General features: G+C 42.8%; 2 protein-coding genes across 2 annotated transcripts in view; one reads left to right on the forward strand and one right to left on the reverse strand.

Moving 5' to 3' along the window:
- Positions 1-12,750, forward strand: part of LOC119654623 (actin-histidine N-methyltransferase) — a 358,831-nt gene that overhangs the window by 8,762 nt on the left and 337,319 nt on the right. The window lies entirely within an intron of this gene.
- LOC119654622 overlaps positions 7,980-12,750 on the reverse strand; it is a 183,460-nt gene continuing 178,689 nt past the window's right edge. Inside the window, exons 2-3 of the mRNA XM_038060094.1 lie at positions 8,931-10,836; positions 7,980-8,857 (exon numbers count right to left, since the gene is read on the reverse strand). Coding sequence (XP_037916022.1) covers positions 8,220-8,857; positions 8,931-10,836 — 2,544 coding nt within the window. The 3' untranslated portion in view covers positions 7,980-8,219. The remainder of the gene's footprint in view (positions 8,858-8,930; positions 10,837-12,750) is intronic.

Raw genomic sequence — 12,750 nt, forward strand, 5'->3', positions numbered from 1 at the left:
CCATATCGATACCTACTACTGGGTGTCTAGGATGTTGGGACTACAAAGTTCATGCGTCTACTTCCCTTGGGCGTGTCCAGTTCAAATTTGTGGAAGACTTTCTCAGTGTACTTTCGGATATTCCTTTAGTCAAATATCCTGGCCTCCCTTACCTGTTTTTCCAAAATTTTTGAGAAGTTCCTAAAAGACTGACTGCCTTCGTGCCGAGTTCAAAGAGGTCTTCCTCGCGATTTGGTGTATCGACCACAACCAGGACGAAACACCCACAAGAGGGACAACGGCAACCTCTGCGTAGGTCCTCAGAGTATTTGCCTACTGCACCCATGATCATTAAATCTAAGCAAAGAGGGGGGTCTCCTCTGGTCACTTGGTATTGACTTGCGTCTGTCAAGTTTGAGTTCAAGAGAATGGCAAGGATTTGAATGAATAGTCCAGACTTGCTGAGCGAAAGATTCAGTTGTTAAAAATGTATTACTTATCTAAGCCTCTCTCAGATATTTGATGCTTCTCAGTCATTCAAATTGCGGGAAATCTTCTCTCCTCCTTTTTAAAACCCTGGTTTTAGAGCCACTTGATAAAGGAGCCTTGAAAACAAGTTGGGAAGGAAACTTTTTGACGGTATAGCTTCAATTTCGTAGGAAGCCAAGTCATTTTCTACAATATTTACTTCTAATTGCAGTTTGGAAATGAAATGGAACCCACAAGCCAAGACTCTTGAAACTTCAAGCACGAATGCATTAAGACTATAAATATTTAAACTCAACCTTCACATACATTTCTGCGCTTATCCATGAAGAAAAAAACCTGAAATTATCCTGAAACCCAACGCGAGCCTCCTCCCCCTTTCAAACTTTCTCGTGCTACACAAAGCAGCCCACCGAAAACCTGTTGAATTCTAACCAAGCTCCGGCTTCAACTCTAAACATTTTGAATCCTTCAACTTCGTCTTCACGACGAGCTAAAGACAATTTAAAAAATAAATATTTACATTTTAGTCCTTACACCGCCAGCATATATCCACATGAGTATGACGAGGAGTGGGGAAAATATCAGGCAAGCAACGGCAGTTAGCAGAAAATTGATTGACTGAAACAAGGACGAGCCGGGATACATTTAAGGATAGATGTTATTTGAAATAACAAGGGATGCATAAAAATCCTCCTTGAGCAGTGCGGGATGATGATTCTACAAAATTAAAACGCTCGTAGCATAAAAATAAGTTGAGTTATCTAGACGTACTTGCCAGGATAAGTACGTATCTGTATGCATGCAGACATTCGGAATTTAATTGGATGCGATGGAAGATATGATTCAGTGAGTTTCGCGCTGAAAGATACGATTTACGTACTTATATCCATGCTGGCATGAGAAAAAGTCGGGAAAGGGATGTTAAACGCATCTGTTTTATGGAATTTCGGGAGTTGAATTGAATGTTAAATTCTACGAATGTCCTGATCTGGTGGAAGGAGCTGAGTGGAAGAAGTAATTGCTCAAGCATATTGAGCTGTGTGGTCTGTGGTAAGGATAATATGTCTGAGGAGTTCAAGGCTTAGGTCGTAACCATTCAATTAATGTAGCGCTATTGCAATCGGTCAGATGTCCATCCATCCGAACAATTTCTTCTGGCATTCAAGGATATCTCTCCCTTTATTACTTTACTGTGTTTCGTTGCGCTTGGAGGCTTCTGTAAGTCCTTTCTCTCTACCGCAAATCCCTAGCAATTAAGGAATGCATGGTGCTCGTTTTTCAGAGTATTCGTACATCCTTGCCATGGTGTCTATGTCTTGCAGGCATCGGGACAAGATTATAGTATGTCTGTCCAAGGCTCGCCTTGCTTTACTCCACAATACTTTTAATTACCTCGTATGTCAGCGATTTCGTTCGCTTCAATTTGCGATGGTCGAGGTGGATGAAACGTTAGACTCGCGTCGTGTGGGCTTTGTCTCCGGGTTCAAATCCCAGTCTTGGATGCGGATGTTTGTGATTAGCTAAAGTGAATAAGATAGTACAATAGACCCTTTAAAGACCTGGCCTGTTTGAACTATAGTTTCCAAGGCCTCTGCCTAGTTACAAGATGGTCAATCAGACGTGTCTCTTTATGCAGCAGCGAAGTAAACCAGCGGGCTCACGACCGTTGTTATTCCATGATCACGGTGGTTCAGTATTAAGAACCTAATATGGCATTTAACGTTGCAAGAGTTAAGGGAGGAGTGAAACTTAAGTCCGCCCCAAATCGGCTTAAAGATGGTTGCTTGCTTATGAAGTCACCATCGGAACAAGTTGGAAACCGGAAGCTTGGCAAGGTTTTGTTGCTTGCAGTTTATATACGTTGATTGTGGGTAATAATTTGATGTGAAAGGAACAAGTTTGACCTACTATAGCTTGGTTAAAAATGGTAGGATTTCTACCAAACTTTCCAACTCCACAACCATCTAACTTTCCAACCTAACTTACTGCAAAATTTTGGGGATCAAAAATGAACTTAAGGAGGTTCCCGCATCGACACGGGTCCGCAAAGGGAAGAGTTTCTCTATTTTGGCGTGTAGATCGATGAATGTCGTATATCGAAAAATTGAAATCGGGGAAAGTTATACGAGAATTGTGGGTGACATCTTTCCATAATTGGAGGGAAATAGACCTGTTCAAGTAATAGGGACTTGGCAAATGAGTGCTTGGAAAACCATCGAACCGTCAAGAGGAAGATTATATCTTTAACGAAGCAAACTGATCAGACAAAAATAGCACCGAAGGTTGTCAGGATATCAACGGTAGGTCTACTATCGGCAGGAATAGAAAAGTCGTCAATCGAAAGTCTAAGGACTGGATCAAGTAAAAGAAAAAAACAAGATCCATTTGGAAATCATGTTTATTTCGAAAGAAAGAAATGTATTCTACGCCAATATCCTTCGAAGGATCAAGGCGAATATAAAGTTGATTGACTTAAATGAACAAGGGACTTGGTGCTGGAATAAGTCCAGGACTCTGAACCATTTTCTCATTAAAGTCAAGAAGGTAGTCGGTAAGCAAGTTGAGGCAAGAACTTCGAGGTTGAGAAAACAGTAAAATCCAAGGACCTAGATGAGATCAAACCAGGTCGGTCTTACTGGTCTGGAGTAAAAAAAAAACCAGAAAAAAAGAAGGATATTCCTATTTCTAACAATGAAGAGAGGACCAACTGATATCCAATTTGTTCAAATAAGGGAAATTGTTGCCAAAAGAAGATCCTTCCTTTTTTCAACCGAATCAGCGACAGACTGAAAAGAGAAAATGTATTAAAATAGGGGCACGCAATTAAGGATTGCACAGTTGCAGTCCAAGTTCTGCTAAGAACAGGACGATGTGGATGTCCAGCCTGGTACAAGGGCCAGCCCATGTCTACTATATAAAATGGCGTTGAACCATACAGGTGAATTGGTCGGTCGTCAACTAACCGTTCAACAGAATGTGTTCTCGATCTCTGGGATGAAGAGGAACTATAGGAGGTCTGGGACCTTATTGGAAATAACAAGACTTTGGGTCATACAGAGTTCTGAACAAAGCTGTCAAATTACTGGTCCTCATCTTCTCCAAGTGGTGCATAAGCACAACCAAATGACTGAGTGGTATGAGCGTTTTCCGGTCCAGTGGAAAACGTAGAAGTTGGTTTTGTTGTCGAAGTCTCAGAAGCCACCCCGTGAGCCCTCATAATATCACACATCGGGCTAGTGGTTGCCTATCGCAGCTATAGTCTGGGTTTCGGTGAACTCGTTTTTCCAGTAAGGTAGAGATTGTCATAGATCTGACTCGAGATGCGCTAGGCGGTGGTGACGCAAAGTGCCTGGATGTTTTTATTTCAGTTGAGCCTGGGAGTTTCTCCTTCTTCCTTCCCCGCGGAACCGTCACAAAGCATTATTTCCTGGGGAGGACTACGCTTTAAGCGACCAAACCTTCCGTTTTTCGCGTCCTCCTTGTGCGCTCCGCTTTTCCAAGTTCTTTCTGTATACTTTTAATTGCGGAGTTCATCGTACACAAATTTCCCTTCGACTTCAGCATTTATGTTGATTTTCAGAAAGCCTTCCAGGCTTTTCCTCTCTGAGTAAAATTGTGAACAGTTGAAGAACATGCTCCGGGTCCTCAGATGTCCAAGGGTAGAGTTTCAACGTCACGGATGGAACTGGTTTTCGATCAAAGGTGAGTTAGACTACACTTCAACCGGCGGTACCCCGGAGGACCCAGCGCCTTTGCTGTTTTACTGTTCGAGATTCAACGATGAGAAATGGAGGCTGAAGGTAAATTGATACCGAGAAAATATTATACAATATAATCCGAAAAATGACCAAACGAGCCTAAGGAACTGGCTTACAGTTATTTCTGCTATTGAACCAACATGGGACGAGTTGTTGAAAGAAGCGTGATGGATAAAAATTCTAAAGACGTCAAACCGTGAGGGTCTGACAAAATTATAGGTCCCAATGGAATAATTGTTAAATGGAAGTCCCAGGCAGTTTTGTTTTGGAGGTGGAGATTATCAAATGGCACTACCGTCCAACTATTGCCTTCCTTCCCGCGGGGTGAATTTAGCTGTAATTGCATAATCTTCCTCTCATTAATCGATTGTTTTTACATTTGTGCCTTCGCAGACTTCTTTACTATCATCAGTCTCCACTATTTGAGACCCACCATGTCGTTGACCGCGTCCCAGTTTTTCTGACAGACAAGTCAGTCCTACCAATATTTGTTTACGCTACCCTTCTCCCAAGCCAGTGATCTATTTGATGATATCAAGGTTGACCAGACTTCGTCCGGGCTGCCAAAGATGGGGAACAAACTCTCCAATTTTTTGGCTTACCCCTCAAGTCGAAGATGATTGCTTGGTGATCCCCATGTGGTAATACATATTGACGTTTCAGGACAAATCGTGAGCTAGCGAAGAACTAAAGAAAGTTAGGTCTATAACCGAATTGGACTCTCTTTTTCGAGAAGAGACTGTCCCCCGCTTGTTTGGTCCACGGATTGCTCGTTTATGGAATAAAATTGACACTCTTGCCGTGATCTGATGACATTTAGGAAACCGAGCGAAACCTGGCAACCAATTTCGGTCAGGTTATCCTGGACGGAACAGTATCAGTCCAGTCAATCAGTCATCATTTTTCCTGTTTATGTTCCCTTTCAGCCGTGACCAAATTATCCAGCATGTTTTCGAATTCCGCTAATGAGAGGCTTGGATAACAACCATAGACGTATATGTCGCTTATTTTTGCGATATATTAAGGATGTTCAGAATGTATACATTCATCTCATCCGCCAGATCCTCTTTCCGAAAGGTGTCACATTACCTTCGCTGGCTAGAACTATATCCAAAAATTGGTAAGGGATCTTGCCCCCTTGCGTTTGCTTCTCTGCTCCATCACCCCCCCTCCTGCGAGGGTCCAAGCGGTGAAGTCACAAGTCCCCTTCCGACGAAAACAAAGTTGTCAAGCACTTCCTCGAATTTAGACGGTGTTCGACTTGGTGGGGCGTAATAGGTATAGGATTTATTTTCGTCCACGCAAAGCCTCTGGTCGCTTGACTGATAACTGTATGCCCATATTGCCGCTCCAGCGTTCGAATCTGTGATCCAGACGCCACCGTGGCGGTTTCTGTGAGGTTCACTTATGATGGCAATTTCTATCTCAGATTCGTAGGTGAATTTCAATCTGGCCTTTGTGAGGCAATATGGCTTTTATTAACACATAAATCGGATCGATCGATTCCGCCAGTTGATACCTTTGCGAAATGCCCAAACATTAGTCATTCGAAACACTTGTTTACCGCCCAATCCAAACTTCTCCTCCAACAGCTTTTGCGCTGCCTCCGGTGGTAGTCGTATTGTGGCTGTTTGAGCATGGCGATAGGCTTCTCGTGAGTTCACAATAGTCCCCTCCGCAAGTGGTTTCGGCTCGAATTGTGCCTTTAAGGCAGTGCAGGTTTGTTCTTTCGATGCTACTTTACTGGGACCCATACCCTTTTGTCCAGGTTGGGTCTTTTCAGCTCTAACGTGACATCCTATTTTTGGGTTCTTCGACATTTGACACTAAGATTTCCACTAAGATCTTCTACGTCTGGACCTTTGGCCTGAACTGTCAACCTTTTTGAGTGTCGTGTATGCTAAGCTTTGGCCTTCCCTTGGAATTTCTTTTTTCCTCCTGCGATTTGCTATAACGAATTTTAATAGTTCTCATCAGATTTTTATGGATTGACGCAGGTTGTCTTTGTCCTTGATAAACTCGGACAGTTTTATTATCTTTACATCAAGCTGGGTGAGGGGTAATTTTTCTGGATCAGGACTCTTTTCTCTGTGAGTCCCAGCCGAATAACTACTTTTATATAGTTCTTTGCCCTTCTGCATTCATTGACCTTCCTTGTGCTTCATCTTTTACGGCCTTTGACATGGATGGAGATATCGAGAAATCAGAATTGACGAGCTTGTCCTGCGGTACCTCTTGCCGTCACTCTTCTGTGGATGTTGTTACTATTTTTGTCCTCAAGAGATTTGGTTTCAGCTCATCTTTCTCCCTTTTTTTTGTTAATGGTGGTCGCGGTAAGGTTATACTTCATTTGAACACCTTCTTCTGCACGGCGGTCAAATTGGTGACCACTGAGGTGTCCTTCCCATAGCCATTTTGGTCCACGCGCCAGAGATGAGCAAACACTTGCTAATGCACAGTCTGAAAAGAAACTGCATAAACACATATTTACACATTAATAGGTATATCCCTATCTGCTAACTGGGAACGCACCTAATGGTAGATCCGGTTGCTCTTCACAGGCCTTCTGTCAGATATGCTGGGAAAGGGACTCTCTTATCAGCACCACTTGTACATATCTTCACAAACTATCCTTGAAGCATCTTCTCAAGGAAATGCGACCCTTCCCTACGTCCAGGAACTTATGCTTTCCTCTTTTGGTGGTTGAAGGGTCGCCTTTGTAAAACTGACGATAGATGTAAAAATACTGCAGTTTAAACTGCTCTTTGCCTTCGAAATTACCTCCGCAAGGTTTCTGCGTTAGCTGAAAATCTTTGATCTTGAGTAGACCACGCTCCGCTTTTGCCAGACCTTTTCAGGTCTTCTGTGAGATCTTCTCTTTTGTTCCTCTTTGTGCTGTTCATAATCCCCCCCCCCCCTTCCTCCCTCTTCAAATTCAGAGTCGGCTGTCATTACTCCTTGTCTTCATAAGACATACTGCCAGTCCTTGAAGTACTATAAGTCAATTGCCTCAGGACGAATTCCCATTTCCCTTTCTTTTCTTTAGTTTCTTTCGGCTCAGTTTAATTCAACTGTAACATTGTTTTCGATTCAGCACTATCTTTGTTGGTATTAATACTTTGGGCATTCCAGAGGATTTAGCTACCTTCTTCAAACCCTTTTCTCGGGCCATCTTGTCTCTATCCAGACCGGTGGGTGTCACTTGCGTTGATGGGGTTACCATATGAGGAGAAGCTTTAAGGAGCTCCTTCGATTCTTTCATCTCCTTCTAGGACTCGCTGCAAAGCACCCTGATAACTGTCACCGTATTCCTAATTGCGTTGTGCACCTTGTGCTTGTGTTTAGTAAGTTTAGACAACTCACCGATTTTAGTTCCATGGAAAATGAAGGGTGACTATTCTAGGTTGAGTTGCTGGAGATTAGGCCCTTTTCTGTACCAGAGTGACATTCATCCCTACTTCCTTACATATTGGTATGTTTGTGGAGTTCCCTTGATCTACGTCTTTCACTGCCTGAGATATTGGAGGACATCATACGATTGATGAGTTTCTTCTGGTTTCCGTCTCTCAATTTTGAAGACCCTCGTGGGACCGTTCCCATCAATCTCTCTTGTGTCACCTACCTTTCTCTTTTTGGCACATCCTTCGGCGCCTTGGCTGCGCTTTTCTAGGAAGTTGGGAAGGCCGGAGTGGATTAGGGAAGGAAGCCTTGTAGGGCTATGTCCAGGGTGTCAGAAAATAAAACTCCTTGGAACACAATAAAATATTTAATATAATTCTTCATAATATTACAATAAATAACGTAAAAACGAATAACAATTTAATTATCATACTTCAGAAGTTACATTAAACCTATAATAAAATAGGGAATGAAACATAAAGAAAAACAATGACAGTCTCTATTGTCTAAGCATTATAAATATTGCACGAGTATCCTACTGTCGGCATCCATCCTTGGAATGTCACCTTGTCCGCTCCCTTCCCTATCTTTACTTTAAAATGGCTTTCGCATTGCATCGAACAGATACTCTTGCACCTCAGGTGAGTTTGGATCCATTGTGTTGATCTTATTGTTCTTGACTCCTGGGAAGATCATTGGGCTGGCACCACTCACCGTGGCCACGGTCATGGTCGCTGGATCTATTCGCTTCATTGTCGACTGTGTCGATATAATTGGCAATCTTTTCTGCTTTATGGCGTTGTAGTTATCAATATAGGTGAGCTTCTTGCGACGCTTCTGCTTCCATCGGCACACGATGAAGATAATGAGAAATATCACCAGAGAGAATACCACAATAAGCGAACTGGCTACCACGGCGGACCTTACACCCATGGGAATTTCGCCATTTGTCACGATCGGTGATCGTCTGAGACCATGCCCTGATAACTCAAGATCCAATATATCATGGGCACGTGCTACCTCATCTTCAATTTGTGCGGCTGTGTCAAATTTGTCTGCGGTTTCATCTGGTTGACCGATCTGCGCTGATGGCTCATTTGGTTGATCGATGTAGTTGCTACTTTCTTGGGAGCTGTAGCTTATGGGCAAAGCGAATGACTTCCATGGTTGTGCGTAGAAATCGATGGATTTATCTTCGCCGGAGGCAAGGAATGTTGTCGGTTCAGCGGAATCTGGAATGAGAAAGATAGATTGCCCCAATTGTCTTTAAATATTTCAAACCACTCCTACGAATCAATCACTTACCAAACGACAAACTCTTCATAATCCTTCCCTCCTTTTCCCGTCCCATATCATCAGTTGGTTTAATGTCAATGATCGACGTAAAATAGCTGGACCCCTGTGAATCCATCTTAATCTCGTCGGGCTTAATACTCTTCAAATTCGCCAAATCAAACTGAGGAAAATTATCAAATGCTGTCACTATATCAAGTTTTTCATCCAGGACTTGTGGCTTGATGGAAAAGGACTTAACATTGGGCGTAACCGTTTTATTCTGGATCATTTCCGCGAGGTGCAACTGACTAGATCCTCTTTGCCGATGCTGTATCAGTTCATCCAACGTCATGTTACGCTGAGCCAATACTTTGAATAATCGACCCCCGGACCGACGATCCTCAAGAAGTTCCAACAGGTCAGTCCGATCGTCAACATCTTGGGTGACTCCCATATTAGTGAACAATGAAGGGTTACTTTCAGTTACATCTGACTTGGCTTTATTGAAGTGTTTCTCCGTAATAATATCTACCCGAGACGTGATAGTTTCAAACAGGTTGCTGTTATCCTTTTTATGGTACAGAGGCCGGAAGAGCTCTTCAATTGTAGACACATCCTTGGGCTTAGCTTCTTCAAAAGTGGCAAACTTTTCGATGAAATTCGTTTCTGGCTCCTTTTGAGATAGTTTATCCTCAATGGATTCCTGACTGCTACTGTTTTTATCATGGTATGGAATCTCGTAGTGTTTTTCACTGGAGGAGGATTCCGAAGAACTGGAAGAGTCTCTCACAGGTTTTTTGCTGCTCGAGACCTTATAACTTGGCTTGATTGTAACCCGTTTCCTGTAGGTTGACCTTGTTGGAAGGGTGTTGAACCATGGTTGGGTGTCATGTGCTTCATCTTCAATAAAGTCAGCCTTCTGCTGGGCTGTTTGCAGGATGTCCTCAGCTGCAAAGGGTGTGGTTTTGTGGGTAGTGTCTACACTTCTGGGAGGCTCTTGGCTACTAGCTGGGTAGTTATCAAGGTCATCCTTCGTTGAGAATTCATTGTTATATATCAGATTCTCGGAAGAAATATTATTATTAGTTTCTTGTGTGCTTGGGACATTTGCACTTGTGGATAGTTCAGTTTCATGTTCCTGACTTTCTGATGAAGGAGGAGCTTCCGTGCTCGTTGTGGTAGTGGTTGATGTCAAGTAACTCATTGGAATTCGTCGTATTGGTTTTAAATACTTAGTAGTTGGCTCCTCAGTTGGTGCCGCTGGGGTCTGCAATGCCAACAGTGCGTTCTGCTTCCCCTTAATTAGATCGTCCAAGGATAAATTTTTTTGCTGAAGAATCTCACTTAGACTCAGTCCTCCAGAGTTCTTCAGAATATCCTTGAGGTCAGTACCAGATCTAGGAGGAGTCTGTGATGTGGTATCATCCTGTCGTTTGGCTTGTGCGTATGGTTTCCTGTAGGATTTATCTCGATATAAATAAGCTGCTGTGATTGGAGATTCAGTTGATGCTCTCTTCCTCTGTTTGTCTCGGAGTTCAGATAATTTTTGTTCCTGCTCCAAAGCGGCCAAAGGTTCCCTTACCCTTTCTACTCTCACCTGGGGCTGAAGAAATCGTCTTCTGGTTTCCTGTTCTTCCGAGCTTGACATCGTCGAAGAATAGTAGTCTGTAGTATTGTAAAACGACAGAATCACACTGTCGTTAACATTTTCATCCTGTACTTGTCCTTCCCAATAAAAATTGTTGAATTCGTTGGATGATTCTGTGGTCTGATACGTGCCTTGTGGACGACGTCTGCGCTTACGACCTCCAGGTCTTCTACGGCGACGTCCGTTTTGATTCGACGAGGGTATGGTTTGAGCGGGACTTTGATATGATGATGAAAGTGTGATTTCGCCGTCCATTGTTATTTCTGTTGGATTGGGCTGATGCCAAGCCTGGAAGGAGAAGATGGATCGGTAAGTGATTAGACGAAATGATTTTCAACAAAACTTCGATAAAATTTCTAGTGCTATTTGAAAGAAAATTGGGATCGAAAAATTTATAGCGGAATCACTTCAGAATAAAGTTGCCAGTAGCCCTTGGTGTCATTACGACTGGTGACCAAGGTAGCCTAAGCCCCTCATCCGTAACTTAGTTTTTCGTAGAGATAAGTTTGGATCAGCTTCCTCAAGTAGCTAGGGATATCCGCTTAACAACTAAGGTCTTCATTTACTCCCAGATGGGCGCATTTTTTTATATCAAACGACACAACGATGTAACATGCAAGGGACGCCATTACCAACCAAGCAAAGTTCAATAATGCCTTTAGAGCATTGATTCTCGAATGGGCTTGACAAATTGTCACTTCGATAGGCCATCCCTATTCTATGATTGGGAGAAGCCTGCTGAAATTTGCTCTCTTCGGGATCTCTTCTATCGTTCAAACAGCTCCACTGGTAAAAAAATGGATCTTCCGATGGTTTATTGGACTTTGGCTACAAAACCAATGTTTGCCGCTTCATCAAGCTGAGAGAATTCCTTTCTGCATGCATGAATATGTTGATAATCCAGTCAGGGTTCTTCTTGGTAGCGATCACTTTTGGAAGTACTCTCCCCAATACTCCTAGAAATTTCTATAAATTTCTCTTTGACTCCTGCAGACCTTCAAATGCTTTGACGGAACAATTCGGCTTTCCAGCGCCCCTCCTCCCTCCCGCAAAAAGGAGGCTTTTTATGGCATGTCTTATTCTTCATTTAAAGGAAAATTATTTAGTGATCGTTGTGCTCATTAACTCACCAAATTACCTCCATTGTAATTGTAGTGTTCCCTTGGAGAGTATTTGCATTTCTGGTGTTTTCGCGCATCATGACTAGTTTTACGAGCAAGCCAAGACCGTGTTGCTCGACTGGGTCATTCCTCTGCTCAAACCAGTTATGATTTTAAGAATTCGACTTCTATCATCCCAAACCAAGACACCTAACTAGGTGTTCTCGTTTCGTACTGCCTCAACACACCAGGAGGGCGTAACAACTATAATAGGATCTTTCTGCCTGATGAGTCCGGATCTGTCAATTCTGTCATTTTTTGGTAGCTTTATTTCCGCCGGCCCCTTTTCGCCTTACCAGTTAGACCTAGCTGTTGTAGTTCTGGTAGGGTTCGCCGATTAGGGCCGCTTCGATTTTCTTCTCACAAAAGCAGTCCTGCGATTGCTTCTCAATAACTGGAGTTCATTTACGAACTCAGGTCTCGTTTTCCATATTGTTTGCACTTTTTGATATGTCATAGTCACCGTGGCGTACTGTCACTGTGTGACTAAGTTATGAGCGATTCAAATGCATCTTGAAGGACACTTGCTCCTCGAATCGACAGACGACCTAGTCTGTTTTTACCTTACCTAGTGCCAGAAGTTTGAAAACTATTTCTGACGATAAACTCATGATTGATGTACTTACACATACCATCCTGAGCTCGTTGATTGCCAACTTTAATAACTCAAGCAATCCGAACTGCTTTCCTAGAGTCTTGCCAATGTTTTTTTCTTCATAAGTGTTCTTGCGTTGTATAACAATCTCTTGCCTTTTGGAACTTCTTCACTTCCGGCAGTCTTCTTCAGCTCCAGTGCCAAAACTTCCTTTTGGAAATGTGAGTCGATTGGTGTTCTCTCGAAGGTCCTTCAGCTTTGAATCGGGTTTAACCTTTAGGAGAAATTGGGCATATCTCATGTAGCTTTTTTTAGAAATGATGATCAATTTGAGCCTCATCATTTTTTCTCCTGCTACCTTTTTTGGTTCGACCTTGTTTCGGCCTCCACACCTCTGTGCTTACTTTTAGGAGCTTTCCCTCCTTTGTCACCATTGAAGCTGATGTC

Source organism: Hermetia illucens, chromosome 4, assembly GCF_905115235.1.
Source record: "Hermetia illucens chromosome 4, iHerIll2.2.curated.20191125, whole genome shotgun sequence".
In the NCBI taxonomy this organism is placed as follows: Eukaryota; Metazoa; Arthropoda; class Insecta; order Diptera; family Stratiomyidae; genus Hermetia; species Hermetia illucens.